General features: G+C 40.7%; 1 protein-coding gene across 7 annotated transcripts in view; it reads right to left on the bottom strand.

The window, feature by feature from the left end:
• The window catches only part of asic1c (acid-sensing (proton-gated) ion channel 1c), a 96,093-nt gene that overhangs the window by 30,961 nt on the left and 45,216 nt on the right, over positions 1-19,916 (bottom strand). Inside the window, exon 1 of one of the 7 annotated variants that reach the window (XM_085805635.1) lies at positions 2,335-2,944. The exons of 5 other annotated variants lie outside the window; for them this stretch is intronic. In XM_085805635.1, the coding sequence (XP_085661761.1) occupies positions 2,335-2,859 (525 nt within the window). In that variant the 5' untranslated portion in view covers positions 2,860-2,944. Of the gene's footprint in view, positions 1-2,334; positions 2,945-19,916 lie in introns of those variants that run through there. One more of the 7 variants, XM_085805633.1, reaches the window with a different exon arrangement.

Raw genomic sequence — 19,916 nt, 5'->3', positions numbered from 1 at the left:
TATATTTATAGCACAGGAAAGAAAATTTCCAGCATCTACCATCTGCCAGCCCTTTAATATGTGAGACTTGCGAATTACAGCAGCGTCTCCCCAAAAACTATTTCATTACCTTATGCGGAGGGAATAATTGCACTTGGGGGCCTCTGATATTTCTTCTCAATGATTTCTCAGTACCACTGCACCCATATCCTGCTCATTAGTTCAAACATCTGGTCTTTTCTGCCACTGTAAGCATGCTGAGTTTCTTCAGCCAATATTTCTTTGTCTGACTTCGACGCACAAACACACATGCATATGCTTAAACACATAAAAATGATTTCCAAAGAAATACAACACAGAGTATCGTGTATCGTTCAGGTATTATGTTACATTCTAGTAGCACAAAGATAATTGTGCGTTAGGGGTTTTGAATAAGAAAACATATTGTATCAGTCTCTCTGTTCTAATGCACTGATAATTCAATGCTGTTTAATCAAAATGCACATCTCTGATAAAAATGTATCAGTGGAGGCATTTGAATGATTTTGTGCATATATTTTCTCCCGTTTTTCCACACGCAGAGAACTAATTGTCAGGTGTTGTCTAGACCTTGTGTGAGTCATCTTGCAGTGATGTTGCTGAAGTACATAATGGGTAATCTCAAATCCATCACATCTCATCTCCTGTGCGAGGACCTGCCTCAGAGCCTCCCACAGTAAGATCAGCGAGTCGAGGAGGGGGAATTCAGGCAGCTCCATGAATCTTTAATTAGTCCCCTCTATACTTAGGCCCTCAGAGCATCTCCAGTTTCTGACATTTAGCTGAAATTTGCCCTTTGTGCGTGGGGATGTGAAAGAGCCAAGGTCACCTTACTCACCACAGTGATATCAAAATCTGCCTTTATTAGCTAACATGTGCTGCTTTGTTTTCCAAGCTAGTGGTCAACTGCGATACAGCATTTCATCTGAAGCTCTTCTACAGGTCAGGTTTAGTTTGGGTTGAAGACCCAAACCTCATCTTTCAATTTAAACCATTGTCTCCCGTACAAAATAATAGTATTACTACTATATAACTACCAAGTAATTAATATAAATCATTTGCCTCTGTCCCATTGCTGCTGGTTTTCAAAGAAATTGTGCAGCATGGCAAGCCCATCCTGGTGCTCGGCTTTCATCACTCAAATCAATGGCCCATTTCATCGAAATACAATCCTTCCCCTGTCTCTGCGGCAGGACGATTAAGTTCCATTCAGATTTTGCTGACATGATTTTATCTCTTTGGTACAGGCCTGAGGATCAAGGGGGGGGAGGGGGGTCGTGGATTTAACAAAAAAAACAAAGAGTACAGAAAAATGACATTTTCATTACAAAGACGACACTGTTTTGTCGTGACACTATGTGTTTTTGATTTTGTCAGATGAGCGACACCACTGGAACATTTGGTGCCACTGATCATGCTCATTCTTCTGGAGGTATTTCCAAAGAACAACAATACTGTATTAAAAACCCAACTGCTCTTGAAAACAGCATATGCTTAGTTCATAATGCATGATGCATGATGTCAGCAGAGATTTGCTGAACCATATGGCCCCCTCAGTAGTTTACACATTTCTGAGGACACTTAAGGAGGTAACTCTCATTTCTCCTCAAGAAAAATAACTATTAATAGAAGTCACAAAAAAAAGAATTGGACGCAGTATAAACATTGGCATCACCATAAAAGGCCAGGAAATATCTTTCTGCTTTTGGTGCCAGCTCTTGTAAACAGAGATACGGCAATGGTTTATTAGTATTCCTTAGAAATGTTTCCTGTCTTACACCCCCATACCTGTTGTCCCCTAGAGCGTCTTAATCTTTCCACAAACATGCCATTAATTATTTAAAACATGTAAGATTACACTGCCATTACTGAAAAACAATTAAGAGACGACAAAATCATTTTAATGAAAGCGGCGTCTCGCTCCCTAACAATATCTGATATGGATGTGTTTGTCTCATCCTGAAAATGCTCATTTTTGTAAAAAGAATCACTCTTCTTACTGCAGTTCTCTGCTGTAATGTCTGACATTAAACATAAACTGAGTCATATTTCATTTCATCGTGGGCAGAATGAAGCATTTAAATTGTAGAATTATATTTTTTAAGCTTTCGTTGGTAAATATACATTTTTTTCTCTTTATTTGACCAATTTTCATCCTACATATTTTGTGTAGATATTCAATGAATCAACACTTTTCCTCAAAATATGTTTGGAAATATTCATCACCTAATGACTTGTGTTTTTTATGGCAATGATACTGACGAAGTTTGTGTTGATTCCACTCGGGGCAACACCCACAGAAGGAAGTGTACTCACTGTAGTGAAGTTCTCTGCACCACAGTCTTTCCCTCTATATTTGCAGTCAAGCAACATCTCCTCTATGTTGTGGCTAGTCCTCTGCACAAACTCTAACATGTTGAAGGTCTTGCTGGGGAAGAATTTGCTGTTGTCCGTGGGCTGCCCTAAAGCGGCCATGAAGTCATCGAAGTCCCCTTGCTCCACACCCAGGAGTCCCGCCATCCAGAAGATGTCGTTCCTACGGATCTGTGACTTTCGAAAACTATTGTAGTTGCAGAGGGTGATGGCGGGGAAGTACATGACGGGACTATCCATTTCATCCAGGATGGTGACATGGGGGTATTGGTAATACTCGATCACACGGTCGGCGACTTGGTAGAGGAAGATGGAAAGGGAGGAACTGAATGCGGCGGCCCAAAGCAGCCGTCGGATAGTCACTCCACCGGGCAGGAAGATGTGGCTCAGGCCGTGCAGGGTGCAGTTAGCCCCGAACACGGTGATGTCTGAGGGAGGGCGTGGTGCCTCCTCCTCTGGGGCTCCCATTTTCTCCAAAAAGCTTCCTCAAAGTTCAACTGTGCGATTGTTGGATGGATGTGGTCTTGGAACAGCGATGACCTGCTGAGCACTGGTCTGGACAAAGAGGTTCACCCAAACTGAATGTACAAGGGAGGCTGGATGAGACAGGGTCTAGTTTTCCCTTAGCACCCGAGGGAGGGGAATGGGTTGGATAACAGGAGCAGGGAAGTAGCAATGGACTGTTATGTCAACCAATCGTCATTTAGAGGGCACATTGAATTCAAGAGATCCAGTTTCATTTGGGAAGTAAGACCTGATCCCACAAGACGTGGATGGTCCAGAGCAGGATGCACCAGAGAGGCAGAGATGAAAGCTGAAGCATATTCAATCTAGTGACCTCCAATGCACTGAAATCCTTTTCCATATTGCAACATATACGTTTATCCATAAGAGATTTCTGGACACATCAATCAGACTGTGTGACCCCCATCAAATCCCAGTGGAAACCTCACAAGTGTGTGGTCAGGTGCTGAAAACAAGGCTGGTATTCTTAGATCCTACAAAGTTGACATTTGGCAGAGAGAAATGTCAGCAATTCCCATTAGTATCACATTTAGTTACACAAATAAACACAAACACACACTTGTAGAAAGCACGAGCCGCCATGTACAACCACAGTAATCTATTGTTAGGCACTGAGGTTCGACACTGGGGAAATGGTTTAGCGCTTTACTTAATGAAATCTTAATGGACGTAGTTGTGAAAGGCCAGAGTATTACTCATTCATGGTTGCCATTAAGCTTATTGCAGCTACTGACAGGATTCAAACCTGGCACCCTTCATCGTCACACAGACTCATTTATAATCTTTAAGCTACCACCATCCTTCCTGAACATGTAGATTTCTTTGAATGACTGCACAATATACAGTGACATAAGTCACACTAGAGAGTTTAAGCAGGTATTTATATTCTCTGTGCAGCTTTACTGCTGCTACTGCTTTATCCCTTAAAAAAGATCAAAAACACATTAAGTTGATCCCTTAAGTTTGCAGCACACATCATCTTCTATCTTGCTGCAGCCTCCCTATCATGTGTTTTGTAACAGCATCAATTATTAATGCGTTCTCCTGCATACATTTCAACTCATGGACAGAGGTGTGTATTCACAGAATGCGGGCCTGAGGTTATTTCCAGTCCATCCTGATAAGCTTCCGTCTCGACCGAAATTGATTTGCTCACAGCAGCGTTCGTTTTAATAAGTTAATAAGTTAATTGATGTTAAGGGTGAAGGAAAGATCACAACCACACCTCTAATCACCAGTCATCAGTCAGGACCGCTCCCAATATACAGTCGTTGGTTGTCTGTTCGTCTCAGCTTTCTTTACTCAGCTACCAATCTCTCGTCAGCATTTACACATCTGCCCTCTTCATGTATCACATTACCAAAGCCTCTTCTCATCCTCACACACCTGTCCTCTGTCCCTCTTTATAACCCAGTCCTGTGAATACCTCTTTGAGTTTTACTTCTTTCTGTTGCTGTCTGGCAGGTCTATAATACTAATGACTCATTTCCTCATGCTGTGCTGTGTTGCACTTGTGACATTTGATCCTTGAGCTCCCAATAAAGAACAAAATGTGCTTTCAGAGTTATTGATGTGCACTGCATTGCATCCCAAGGGTTAAGATATTATGTATGTAAACCTTAAGCCTATATTTTATAATGTTCTGGCCACTTGAGGGCAGTGCAACAACCTGTTAAACCTGCAGTAAATGCAACACAGACATTCTGACACCTTAACAAAAATTGATTTGGGAAACATTACTCCAGCAGTTGCCTGTTAACGCATGCAGCAGACTCAACGTTAGCAACATTAACATTCATTTGTCAGCAAGCTGGTGAATACAAGTCCAATACTGACTCCCCTGTTCGCTCCATTTAGGTCTCAACCAACTCCTGTGGAAACCATGAGGCTCTCAAGCCACTCAATGCCAGTGTTCACCAGCAATTTGCTAATTTTGTCTGTCTGCAGTTTGGTGCTGGGCAGGCAGTGCACAGAGTATTTAATCAGAGCTCTTTCACTAAAACCAGCTGCCTCCTGCTGCTGGAAACAACACTGATGACATCTGAGAGAGGGAAGTTAAACTCTTCAGTCCTGAGGTGGACTGCAGGGTGATAACATTTCTGTGGGTTTGTGATGATTGACTTTTCATTTCATATAGCACTTCCTGTATGGAGAAATATTAGGGGTGTAACTCTTCACCTAACCCACCTTTCAGTTCAAACTTCGGTTTTTGACTCACAGTTCGGTTCAAACCTCAGTTTTCCAAAAAATACTAAAGAAACACATCCGGTTCAAAACTGTTACACCTCTAAGAAATATTGACTTTTGCAGGTTTAACAGCTCTAAATTTACACTTTATCATTTAAGTCATGCCAGTCAGAGAAGCACTGTACATGAAGGACACTTCTCTGGCAACGCTTCACAATGTTCTGACTTTCAGCAACAACATGCAATACATTTCTCATTGAGGTAAAGCTAGTGGATTAATGAGAAAACTATGAAACTTTACAAAATAAAATGAATGCCCTTCCTCGATTTCATGTCCTACCTACTGTAACTCTCTACCAAATGCTAAGTTCTATTTGAGATGACCTCATAAATTAAAAGACAAGCACACAGAAAAACACTCAGGATGGAAAACATTACCTCCTTGGCAGTGCTAGTGACTTTAAGAACACGTTTAGACAAGACAAACCTTGTGCTGCAGTGCACTTCAGCTGGGCGTTGGATAACACAAATCTGAACCTAAAGCCAATGTTTGAGTTGTCCTTAAAGATAATAAAAGAAAGAATAGGGACCTCTCCCTCGGTGAAAATGTCAACTGACAGAGAAAAGAAATGTAGATAATGTCGAAAGAGGCAAAAGCACATCAAACAGTTCTCAAACAGAGCTGCAGCTTTAAACTTCAGATTCTTTCATGGAGAGTTTGTGGAAGCACTGAGTACTTCTCTTTACCTAAGCCATAAGTACATTCATTCAAAAGCTCTTCTCTATGCTCACAATAAACTGCACACTGATGCCCTGCGAGTACCATCCGTGCTGCTCGTCACCTTTGGCGTAATCTACCTTCAACTACAGAAAATGGGAAAGTGGTCAAAGAGTATTTTTGTAATTGACAGGTGCACTCTGAGCAAAGCGCAAGCTCCTACTCAATCAATACACTGTGGAGTTTTTCCAGCTACTTTAAGTTGGGTGTACTGGTTAATGTGCTGACTGACGAAATCAGCAATTCAGTACATCATGGTTCGTCTGTGGCCTGAAAACATATTCTTTCACTCTACTGTGAGAAGAGGCAGCGGCTGCAATCACACGTGTCAAGATTACTGATATCTTCAGAGGCTAAGTGCTTTTTCTCATCAGCCATGGACAGTGTGGAGAATGTCAGAGTTAGTCTGGTGGGGCTGACCAAAGACATGTTACAGGAATGTCATTTTCATAATGCTGAAAGGTCATTTAAATACTGAGTGTTAAAGAAAAGGGCTTCAACCTGTCCCTCAGCTCCTCAAATTCTAATTACCTCTCCTCCTCTTTGGTTGACCCAAGTGCATCTTTGAGACTGGCCAGCCATCCAAATGTTGAGTTTACAAGAGCGTTAAAGTGTTCTTGACAATTTTCCAGTTCTCAACTATCACATAAAACTGTTTGACCTCCACAGGAAGTCCAGGGGTAAAGAACAGAGCAGTGTCCCTGCTGCTTCAAGTCACTGAGACCTTTATCTAACGGTTTCCCAACTCACAATTTCCTTTCATGTGTTTCCAAAATCAAAACAGAGAGAAGGAGCCAAGCTTGAAAGTGCTGGGCTGACATATTAATGTAATGACACATTTCACATCAATACGCCTTACTGAGATAATGATGAACAAGTATGCAAATATAAACTGATTAAAATGTTGGGATGAAGCAGGATGCTGGAATTCATTTCAAGATGTTTTTAACTGCACAACCCAACCTCCCAAGTGTTAAGCTTTATGGTTCAGCTAAGTATTTGGTTTTTCAATCACCCAAAGGGGACAAATGCTTAACAGTGAATCATTGCAATAATTAAAATTTCGTCCTTTTTTGACCAAAAAGAAAAAGTCTTACATGTAACTCAAGGTCTACTGTACCAACAGGCATTTTCTTGAACATTTCAACCACTTTAAACTGACCAAATTCCATCTCCTGCGAAAGACAGTGAGATACACCATCTGAAAGAAGATCTAAAACATAACATCTCATGATAATGATTATTTTATTGATGAATTAAACTTTTATTCTATCAAATGTAATTAAACAGTGAAAGACACCCATTCAAGTTCCCCAGATATTCCAAAATGTTGCTGTTAATGTGATTTTTTTTCCTGAATCAATAACACTCCTCTCTCCAGGAATCAAAGAATCCTTCACAGCAATATAACCTGAGAGAGCAACTCCCATCACATTTGTGCAATTTCAGATTCATATCTTCCCGTTCTCTGCTAATGCAGAAATAAAATTTTAAAAATCACTGGGCAGATTTTGCCAACTGGACCACCAGGACTCTCCCTAATACATTTTAAATCCAGCACAGTATCCGCTGCTCTCCATCCACTCCTGCATTCACTAAATGTAGACTGCAGCTGGTTTCTCTTACGGCAAGCAGGAAATGGGCAGTGACTAATGGGGAAATTCAATATTTCAGTATTGACCCTATCACATGAGGATCCTCAATAAATTTGGTATCATGACAGTAAAGGGAATATAGCTGTAGTTTGAACAATAGCGGTGCAGACTGTGGATGTGCTTCACGGGGAGCAGGTTCTATGACTTCCCATGTCTTTGTGCTTCATGACAGAGTTCTTCTCCAGTTTGATTTTATGCCAAATTCCATGCAGACAGTTATTCATCAGGCACAAGCAGGAGACTTCATGCAGCTGCCAAAGTAATCACACTGAATATAAAAGGCAGAAAAGCTTCACTGTGGGTACTTCAAAGAACCTTTCAAAAATTAATTTCTGTCCATCTAAGACAGCAATTAGTTGTAAGTACAATTAAGGGGAATAAAAGGTGACTTTTTCCACAATCCATTTAAGATTGCAGTTTGGAAATAAAACTCTTGACAAGAAAATCTTATCTAAAATGGAATTCATGTATTCAAGTGTCCACACAGACGACACACAGCCTGAATCTTTAAAGAGTGAACTTTTCAGGAATCCATAAAACTAATTGTGCAGAGTTGTCTTGGTGTCAGGGATCACTGTGCTGAAGCACCTTGACCACAAAGGTAACCAATATCAATTGATCTGTCAGTGTCGAATATTGTTTTATGTCTGTTATGTCAAAAAGATAGACAGTTTGCCAAACTCAGCTCTGACCTGCGATGTCAATGGGCTCTTTGCACAGCTCCACTACTTCCTGAACTTAAGGCTGCTCCTTTATTTCCTGTCTTTATTGGACAAACTGATTAATACAGGTGTGTCTGACCATTGTGACTACTTGTCTACTTGTCTCAGACACACCTGGATTAATCAGTTTGTCCAATAATGTGAGACAGGAAATAAAGGAGACATAAAGGAGCAGGAGTGGTCAGGAAGTAGTGGAGCTGTGCAAAGAGCCCATTGGAGATGAACCTTCAAGTCTGAGGAATGACCGGCAACTCCACCTTGAGGGCAAAGTTAAGATTACCTTGATAGTTTTCTGGAGATCCACAATAATGTTCTAAATTTTGGAGTCATGTGATCTTAGACGCTTCGATCGTCACTCTGCAGAACCTCTCCCAAAATGTAACATTATTTTCATAGTTAACGCTACTTTTTAAGCTCTCGGTTGATTTTCCTGTTTTGTGGAAGCTTTCTACACACCGAGATGGCAGTGAGCTCGGACAAAATGACCAGCAAACAGCCGGCAACAGCTAGTTTAGCCGACAGCGCAGAGCCCACCGAGCTAATTAAGCTACCTGTCGCAGAAGCTATCAAGGAGGCTGCACTCGTGGAGGACATGGTGTCTCTGCTGACAAACAAGACACAGGTTTTGGTGGATGCACAAGTCGCTGTATTCCTTGTTACAGTAGATGGTTGCCATGCAGGCCGACATTTCGAAGCTTATGGACTATATGGTGAAGGACGAGAATTGTTTGGCTGAGGTGAACAGTCTCATATTATCTCTTCATAGCAAACTGGCAGCATGTTTCCAAACCTTGGCCTAGCCTTGCACCATTATTTTCAAGCTGCTGTGCTTTACCAACAGAGACAAGATCCTCAAAGCAGTGCATAATGCGGCCGTGGAGTTGTACAGTAGTGAAAGGCCATCCACACCATCACAGCCTGCACACGTTCAAGCGCAGGCTGGCCTTCTCCGACGCAATGGACACTCTGCAGAAACTAGACTTTCGGACCTTTTTCCTCCGTGAGATGAAGTGAGCCATCTTTTCAACGAAAATGAACGATGTGCGATGACACTGTTCAATATTGCGATGATGATATAACTTGAAATAAATAGACAAATATTCAGGTGTGCATATTAACCATACAGTTCCTGTGTCTTTCTGAAAACGACTCAACACGCTGTAGTACATACACCCGGCCTGTAGTGGTGCTGTAACACTGCCACACAAATACACCAAAAACACAGAAGAAGAGTGGACAGCTTGCACGCTGTAAACAAACTCCAAACATTATAAGTCGACTAAAACACGATAAGTCGTGCCAGTACAAATATGACAATCAATGCCGCGTGGACGCGTTTCAGGCGTGGTATCCGAGGTACCCGATGGAAGCCCACTGTTGTTGTTACGCTACGGTTCCAGGTATGAGATGTATGAGTGTGAAGGCATGGTGCCTGTAAATAAAACTTACTCATTGTGTTTCAGGCAACATTTTGTGATGTATTTATCATGCGTGTTGATATTGTGAGGGGGATGAAAATAGGATTTATCAGTCAGCCCTATTTACAGCAATCCTGTATTGCCCATGTTCTAGACTGTAAATGTACTTAGATCGTTATTGGACTTTAGTTTTTCAACCCATTTTAAATATGTGCAGCTATATATTTTTTTTTCCCCTCTCTTGTTTTTGTTATTTAGTTAGTAATAAAAAACTCAACTTCACAATCCTGCACAATGCTTGGAACTTATATGTCTCTGTTAGTTGAATACCCCGGTGTGGTTTGACTCTGGAAGGAGATGTTTCTTGCTTCCAGTGAGATGCTTAAGGATCAGGATCCCAGTCTCCCCAACCTTGCTTTTGCTTAATGACGACTCCTCTTCAGATTTGTCCCTGCAGCATAGACGCATTCTATGGGTCAGTCTCACTGCAGCCAAGAAAATGTTGGCCCTCAGGTGGCAACCACCACATTCCTTGGCTTGGCAGCAGTGGGCCAACCCATTCCTTGAAATTCATGATGGAATGGCCCCTGGCCCATATGCATGGGGCCAGCCGTAAGACTCTCCAGGCGTGGGAACATGAGTTAGTTAAACAGAGGGGGCAGCGCGGCGGACTTTGACTCGAGAGTGAGAGAGATCCTGGGGGGAGGTTCATATGGAGTCGCCATGGGTAGGGTGGGAGGGGATCTAGGGGCTTTACTATTGTTATCTCCTTGCAAATGTACACTGCTCAAAAAAATAAAGGGAACACTTGAACAACACATTGTAACTCCAAGTATATCACACCCGTGTGAAATCAACCTGGGATGATAATTTTGATTTACATTGATCATTTTTATGTTATTTTGTTCTCAACACACTCTACTATATATAACGATTTTAAACTGCAATATTTCATTAATTGAGATCTAAGATGTGTTGTTTAAGTGTTCCCTTTATTTTTTTGAGCAGTGTATATGAGAATTTGTGTCTTAATATGCGGGGAGAGTGGAAAAGGGGGAAAATATGTTTATGATGTATATTTTGTATGTGCATTCTTCAATAATAAAAAAAATACAATAAAATAATAATGTTTTGATCCTTAAAGATGGATCTCAAACAATATACCCCTCTTAAAATTGAATGAATGGCTACGGACACTGGTGCTTTTGATGATCTTTGACTTGTGAGATAATGAACACTTTTCTCCTGTGTGATCCAGATAATAAAGGCTCATCTCCATGTGTGTGCTGACTTAGTGGCATATGAGCTATATGGTCTTGTTAAATCTTTTACTCGTAATTCAATGCTGTTCCAATGTAGCGCCCGTAGCTATGGACCAAAGCACACAGTCTCAAGAAATTTCTGTGTCTGTGGCCGCAATTACAGTGCTTCAACAATGTCCAAACAAAAGAGGAACTGCCACTTGATACACAATTGTGACAAGTGTGCCTGTGTTGTCTCCAGGTTTGATAGAAAAGTCTATACATAGCACAGTAAGTTATCTAAGGCAAGGACAGTGTTTGATCCCTGGTGGTCAGGCCATAATGTAAAACTAACTCCAAGCATTGTAGTTCTTTCCAGACAAATGATAATGGATCATGTCAACTGAAAATCAACATGCCAGCAGTCTGAATCACAGCCCCAATGCTTCACTCAACCAACCAGGGCTCATTTTACGATAATGATCCTCTCGGTACATGATTACAGGTATCAGGATGACACCACGCTTCAAAATGGCTCACTGAAGGTTAGCCAACTGCTTGCACTGTATTGCTGACAATAATATGACTTGCAATGCTTACATGTAAATACCACCAAGCCTCATACAGTTAAGCTTTCACCATTTTGAAACTGCCTTTTCCCAACAAGAATTAACCCAAAACTCCCACGATTCAAATGAAATCAGCATACAAAAATGAAAAAAGTGCAGGCTTGCACACAATTTGAGTGCAATCTTTCTGGATGGGCTAGAATAGTAAACTAAAATGTTGTATTGTATTGGGTTGTTGTTGATTGTATTTTTGGTCATTTATATTTACCTGTAAATACAATTACTGTGTGATTTGACGCCTGACTGACTATAGCTATAGCAGAACATGTGAACAAAGTAAACTGGAGAACTTGGAAATATGAAAGGTTTTTAAATTCTAATGAACTTGCACTTTCTACCAAGGGAAGCAATTCAATGCTTTCTCTAGAAAGGGTGCTGCTATTTATGAGAGAGTGATGTTTAATTTTAATCTTTTGCTCCTTGTGGCAGAAAATATATCCATAACAATCAACAGCTGAATCCTAGAGAGAAAATGAATAGGGTTTTAATATGACTAATTTTACAACAAAGAAAATGCAAATGATAGAGGCATGTCAAAGGAAGTTTGATCCAATAACCAGTACTCTCCACTTACCATTACTTTTGCCTAATTATCCGTTTTATCGTATTGGTCTTTGAAAATGTTTGACTCCCTCCAATCAATTTTACGTGAAAAGTCCAGTTTGAAGACCCTGAGCGCAGATTATTTTGTCAAAAGATGGGAAGGGCTTTTCCATGAAACTCCTATAACTCATCCTTCCTGTGTGTTAATTATGACAAATCCACAGAGTGTTTTTTTTTATTATATCCATTACATCCAATTCATGATAAGTAGTTTGATACAGTCAATCAATATGAGACATTTTAAAAAGTAATGCTGATAATATCAAACAGACTTGAGTGCAGCTCCACAGCTTAATGTCTGCCCTGCTTTACCCTGACTTTGCACCGCTGTACAACGTCAGCTAACTGGATTAGCAATGACAGTCTAAAGGAGGCACTGGACAGTTCTTGTCAATAAAGAATTACTCTCTCTTCTCTTTTATTCCTGGGTGTAAAGTTTGCATTGGGAACACAAGCTTGTCTCCACCTCAATTCTACAGTCATTAATCATATCAGTTATAAACTTCTTCAGACCAATTAATACACTTCTGCATTTACTGTAGTTTGTTTGTTTTGATACTTGTCTGAAAGACATCTGCAAAACGAAACAGGAGGAGGAAGACAGAATAACGGTGAGGTGTGTGACAGCCCTTCAGTCTGCCTGGTCCTGACTGCTGCCGTCTTCTCCCTCGGGGCGATTGGCAGGAAGTCCATCAGAGGGACGGCTGACACCTGTGCTGGCTGGATCCTCAGCTATGTAAGCTGATGGAGACAGTCGGTATCTCTCTCCCTCCCCTGGTATTTGATTTGTCATTTTGGGTGGGTTCAGACTTGTCTGAAAGCCGCAAACAACTGAGTGTGACAATATTTTCCTCAGTTCAGCGGACATGGAGACAGATGGAGACAATTCCTTTTTGGCAACAGGGAGTAAAAGACTTAAAATTAATGTTCAGCTTGATTCCAGGCTATAAAGACTAAAGGTCGAGATAGGAATCTGGATGTTTTAATGGGTCTCAGCTTCCAAGCCTCACTGAGGCAACTAAATCATCCCTTTATCATCTAAAACATAAAGCAAGAATTATAGATTTCATGTCCATATGAGATTAAAATATCCTTATTGATGCCTTCATATCTGGCATGATGAACAATTTCAAAGGACTGGGTCACTGCATCAAAAGCACAACACTGCTGGTAGATTCATCTGTTAGCAAACCTGTCACCTAAAAATTACAATTATGTCTTACTAAATAATTCTGACAACAATTAGCTGAGGGAATAACGGCTGCGTGGATATTGCCCACTGGCGATGTAATGTTTCATTTGTATGAAGGTAAAACAGTTTCACATTTACTGCTGCACAGTTACCATGTTTAGGAACCAGTGTTACTATCTTTTACCATCCAAGAGCCAGGAGAATCGAGTCCATAATCATGCTGCTGCTATGTCATAAATGACATGACATTTCTGATATGCCTTAATAAAAACCCAGTCGGCCCTATAGGACTCCAGGAAGCAGTCACCTGGCAAGGCCAATACTCAAGCCAGACAGTAAAGATGAATTGAGCTGCTACTTTACGCTTCACACAGTCTCAAGTATACCTGACCAAATGTAAAATAAATATTGCTCTTTTTTGTACCATTGATTAATATTCTCTACAGCACTTACATTTCCTCACGTATATTAGTGATGATTTATTACTGCACTAACTTCTTTTTTTTCATGATTTCTTGTCATTTCTTTTTATTATGATCTCATTGCAGTTTATCCACATATATTTTATTCACCTTTTCAAACGTAATTTACCTCAGTGTTTGAAATTTCCTACACAAATAAATTTGCTTTTCCCACTTCAAGCACTATGCACACATACACAGTGATGTACTGTACCTTAATTACATATTTGAGATTATCTTTCTGTTTGGTTTAATAAACCTTTGTAAACTCATGTGGTGTCCTCCTCTGAGCGGGACTGTGACAGGGACACGGGGTGTGAGCAAAACATTGGAACCAATTACCTCCTTTCCTGTATATCCGACAGGCAACTTTAAGCTGAGACAAAATAAATGAGGACATAAGTCGGCTCTGGAATCAATGGCGTTAAAGTCTGTATATTTACTGATTGCAAGAATCTTTACCCATTGCATCTAATCGTTTGGTGCAGCAGAGACCTGACATCGTGCTGCAGGCTTGAGTTAACTAATCAGGCTATCTTGGGCCCGTTATTGCTGTGTATAGAGCACTGGAATTCAATTAAAATGGGCAAGTAAACATTCACTCAGCTACAACCTGTGACATTAATCCATGGGAACACCCTGCTGAGCCCTACTTCCCTTATTCCCCTGAGATTTACTAAATCAGGCTTTCTGATGATTAGCCAAGCAGGACAGCAGCAAGGACACCAAGGCTTATACATATGAAACATCTCATACACTATCGCAATTTAAAATTAATCAGTAGTTTCTGAAACTGGCTTTGTAGATGTCATAAATTACCCACAACAGAGAAAACTGGCCATTGTTCTGAAAAAACAAGCAGCGGTACCTGACCTCTCCTGCTGCATTGTGGCTCGGTTATTACTTCCACTTGTTTACAGCTTTTTCTGGCTTCCAACTCTCTGGGCGCTGCGTACAGTCAGAAGCTGTCTGTGAAGTAATGTAAACCGTAAAGTGTGAAGACCAACTTTTCACTTCAGATGTGCAGAGGTGTTGGCTGCCTGTCCTCACATTTTGGCAGGTCCATAGGATTTTCTTATGGGGAGGGGAGGCTTACATACAGAACCGGTTGCCGTAGAATTGGTGCATGTCTCAGCATTTTTTTTTTTTTGGGGTCCGTAGACAGTGAAGTGAGAATCTTCCATTATTCTTTTCAACCGCCTCCTTAACAAGCTCTCCTGTGTGCCTCAGAGCTATCTGCTACGCATCTGCACTGTTCATCCACCAAGCGCTCGCTACCAACACAGTCCCCACAAACTGTCTTCAACCCCCCCCCCCCCTCCGGCCCCCGTTGGTATATTCTTCAACACTGCATCCCTGTTTCTATAACAGGGTTTTAACATTTAAATAGCTACATTGCCTGTGTATGTCTGTGAAATACATACTGGTAGATCCTTAAGCTATGATACTAAATGTTTGTTGATATATCTGAAAACATGTATCAAAGGAAATTGTGCTCACAAGGCTCCGTGTTTGACATTTCCCCCAGTCAATTAAGTGATATTTGTTTAGAGCAAAATGACATGTCAGTCAGTGACAAAAGCACTTCAAAGAATCTTTTTGTGCCCTGATTCCATTAATAGAGGCTGGCAGCAGGTGGCAATGTTTATTTAGTCAGAGATACAGTATTGGGGAAAAGTGCTGTTGTGTCTGAAATGGTCATAGTGAAAATAAAGGTTCTTTGGATCACAAATTCATCAACACACTACGCTTAGTCAACTATGAAATCTAAAAACAATCCAATACAGCTACAGGTTTGATTGACACAACCAGAAAGGTTTTAATTCAACTACAGTATGTGGTCATTAATGAGTGTGTAGCTTGCTGCTGTATGCTGAGAGGTATTTCTAATATAATTTCCTCCACATATAAATGAAGTTGAAAACACAGTATATTGTAGTCTAGTGCAACACTACCTCTCACTATGAATTCAAAAACGGGTATAATTAACAGAAATCAACTTGTTTTAACAAAAACTGGCTATTCTAAGTTTTATATGGGTAAAAATGTGGCAGAGCTGTTAAACTGGATTGTATAAATTTACCTAATTAAATGACCTGGGACTCGGAGGGTACTTTTCCAAATGTAATGAAAAGTTTTATTCAGAAATACATTTTCTTTACATACAGGGTTTAACTCACCATACGTCAGGGATACAGCTGGCAGATCAACTGAGAGTATTGAAAACACAATAATAAACACCCACTGTAGCTCAGCTGTATTACATACTAACAGCTTGTGAGTCAAACAAGACCTGGGAAACGAGAGACTAATAAAGTGATGAACATCCTGCTGGTAAAGCCTAATAACAATGTGTGAAGGCGAGTGGCACACACAAACAGAATGTGCGTATTCCATCACCAGGCAACTACTGAGCCACAAATCATTCTGTTAGCGTAGACAAACAAGCTATTTATCTATCCTGGTCCAGATCTGCTCCTGTCAGCGGAGGCAAGCCTCCAGATTAGGTCTCGACAGAGACTTGTGAAGTCTGTGTTCTGTGAAATTTGATTTTAAATTTTTTTTTTATTCTTATGGATGTCACATTCACTCGCTTTCATTTGAAAATGACTCAAGCCACCAAATTCAAACAAAATATATTCATACGACTGCACAGCTGAACATGAATAAATGATGGTTGTCATTCAATTTGAGCGTTTGTTCTGAGGCATCTGACAAAGCTTATTTATCTAATGTGAGGCAAACTTTATACCCGTGTAAAATTTATTTGTGCCTGCAGGCAAAAAAAACATAATAAGTGTATATAAGTAGTTCCACTAGTGGTGGAGGAAGAAGGCTCCTACTTTCCTGACACCTGAATTTCAATTTAATTTAAGTTCACTCGTGTGAGAGATTACAGTGGGTCTAGGAGCCTGTTAGAGGCGCTGGTACATGGCAGTGGAAGGGGACTTGGCTTTCCACCTATTACTCTCAAGCCTCCATGACCAATAGCATACAGGAAGGCACACAAGCCTGTCCACCCATGATAAATGCTCTTACCGCAAATCTGTGTGTGACGGAAAAGCTGCTGCTATGTTCTGCCATTTGTCCTTATAAAGACAGTCTATAATTTAACGACAATAATTTCCTCTGACACTATGATCACATCTAATGACCTGTGAGGGAAAGGGGAAGAGAGGGGTGAGGTCTCACTTGGGTGTGTTACCTGCTTCACTTCAAATCTATGTCTTTTCACTGGTGCAATCAAGGAAGATAATTATGCAGATAATCACAGGTGCCCATACAGTACTGCATATAGACCCCCCCCCCCTGCATAAAACAGATGCTCAATCAGAAGTCAGAACTTACAGAAAGCCTGTTATTTTCGGTGATCAATTGGTCTTTTAGGTCCCTTTGTCCCCTCACACTGATTATGCAGTTTGTGTGCAGCCATGTGTCATCGGGATGTGAGAGGAGAAACACAAGATTAGGTCTATTTCAATATGAGCTGGTCCAATGATGGGCACGTTCTGATGGATGGGAGGAGATGGCTTTGGTTTCAGGGCTACAGCGTTTTAATTTGTGAAGGATCATTAGCCAGAGAAGGCTCCTGCTTGTAGCTCTGGGGGGTGGGGAATCAAACAGATGCAGCACAAAGCGGCACCTCTTCATCCATCTAGATGCCGCTGTAACTCTCACAGTTGGTAGAAGAGGATATTATTCATGCATTACAATGCAACGTGAACTGGAGACTATAAGCTGCACGTGGTGGGCCATGGCATGAAAACTACCTTTCTGTGTGAATTATGTGGCTTTTGAAATACACAGGAATACCAAGTGAGCTTGAGTCAAGCACTATATATCCTGGATTTGTCATCCAATCCCCCTCCTACACACACAGCATTGTGTGTGGGCATGGAGTGTCAGGCTAGGGTCTCACTTACTGCCGCAGTCACTATGTAAAGTAGATTCATATATGCAAACAGTGTACACAACTGATTCAGATATGCCCACAAGGTAAAATTAAATGTGACTTGTCCGTTTTCCTAGACGAACATGACGACAGTGCAAATCTTCAGGTCTACTTCATTCGAAACGTAATTTCACAATGAGAATTTAACCAAACTACAGTTCAGACTAGACCCGATACCGCAGGGGCTAATGATACTGTTCAGTCTGTTTTCTGTAATTTCGCAAACCACTGCTCTCTCTGGCTCTCAGAGAGAAACACACTCAGACTCCAGTGCTATAATTGTCACACAGCTCTCACAAACCAAGACGCTGTTGTCTGTGGTTGAGTAGGGGTTAAATGAGCATTTTTCTTATGCTTCCTGTGTTTTGAAGAATAAATGCTCTGCGACAGTGAATGTGTTTTTTTTTTATCCGCGAGCCCACTCATATGGTGGCTTTTGATCCCCCCCCTCCCAAAAAAAAAAAAAAAAAATCAATAGAAAGGAAACAATACAATCAAGTGCCTGAGGCAAACCACTCATTCTATTGAACATGTGTCTACATTGTGATTGCCCCAGGAGATTGAGTATAATCACAGTATATACAACATTTTCTGGTTTTCTTTCTTTTTTTTAAAGAAAGATGAACATTACAAGGGAACAAATGGCAAGGATGAAAATGTTTCAAGTGCTTCATTTACATATAACAGCATACTGCATATCAAGTGAAGTTAAATAAAGGCATATCTCATGTAAAAACTTGAACAATGCGTTTAAATATCTACCAAAGACATCATTATTTTGGCTACAATATCACATGTTTCTGGCATCACAATGAAAGGTTATGCTGATACCTATTCAGTGTTTTTTTTGTTCAAATTTAATTCTGACCAAATGCATTTGTGCATGACTGAACTCATTTACTGTGTACATCGCTTCCACGGGAAAGGGCGATGAGGCAGCTAGCTAATTAGCATGAAGTGTTTCTTGTTATTAATTGTAAGGGAGGTGTGCACTGGTGTCATGTAGTTATGCCATCCTGCCATCACAGTAAAGCCTTGGTTATAAAACCCAGTGGGCTATTTATAGAAACATGTCGATGGGCAGGTTGCGTGATTTAAAGCAGCACAGTTGCACGGGCCCTTGGAGAAGATTTACTATGGCTCTTTCTAAAAGATTTTCTCTGCAGAGGGGTAAGGGAGGATTTTGCTGTGTCAGTCAAATTAGATGCAAATTGGAAATACGATTGCAGGGAATAAAAATGGTACTAAAGTGAAAAGACGCACAGATGAGTGATAATCTTTGATGGTTTTGACCCCCATGACCACTTTTTACAGCATGAGCAGGCGACATAAGATGATAAGCTATGCCAAACACGAGGCACTGAGATGTTTTTCAATGAGACAGTACACCGAGTGCATTATATTGTTTTTCTCTACATCCACTGATCGAAGATTATTAATAAAAGCGCAGCACAAGACACATCTGTTGCTGGTGGCACACTCGGCCTCAGATGGTTGACACCGCAACAAACTGAGAAGCTATAAACAGTTAACAATTTAAAATCTTTTCAGGAAATTTTTGGTGTATGACCTATTAATTCTTACAACAACAAGGTCAATTAGATATTCATGAAGAGAAATGTTCCCCCTTGCTGATAACTCAAAAATTCATGATTCATTAAATTGACACTACCATTTCATTGATCTTTGTCTTTGCTCTAAACTGCCAGTTCTCGCCTCCTCATCTTCTTAGCCTATCAAGTTTGTGCTGTTATCTCTCACTTCTCCAGGCACCCATGTAATAAGCAGTTAATCTTGTCATAATTATTATCTTAATTTCTGTTAACAGTATGATCTTGCTCACCTGGATATGGGTGGATTGTATCAAGCTAGTTGCTAAATAAGTTCAATTGTGTGATTGGATTTTTCTAACAGTGAAAAGGACTCACAAGACCAACAATTAACTTCTGGTTGTTGATTAAACATTCAGCACAGGTTTCCATCTCACTGAACCTCTGCTCGGTGAACCCTGACACTCCCACTTGCCCATGGCATTTCACTGGATGGGCGCTGGTGCAGATTATTTGTATAGTGTAGAAATGATGCTCCACTGGTCGGCATACAGGAGGCCAACACCACATCAAAGGATCACTACGTTGTTAACCGTCCTCCCGCCTAGCGGT

Source organism: Trachurus japonicus, chromosome 17 (assembly GCF_045865225.1).
Source record: "Trachurus japonicus isolate A0001 chromosome 17, Traja_1.0".
Classification (NCBI taxonomy): domain Eukaryota; kingdom Metazoa; phylum Chordata; class Actinopteri; order Carangiformes; family Carangidae; genus Trachurus; species Trachurus japonicus.
The sequence above is the reverse complement of the archived record's forward strand: the minus strand, read 5'-3'. Positions and strand labels throughout refer to the sequence as shown.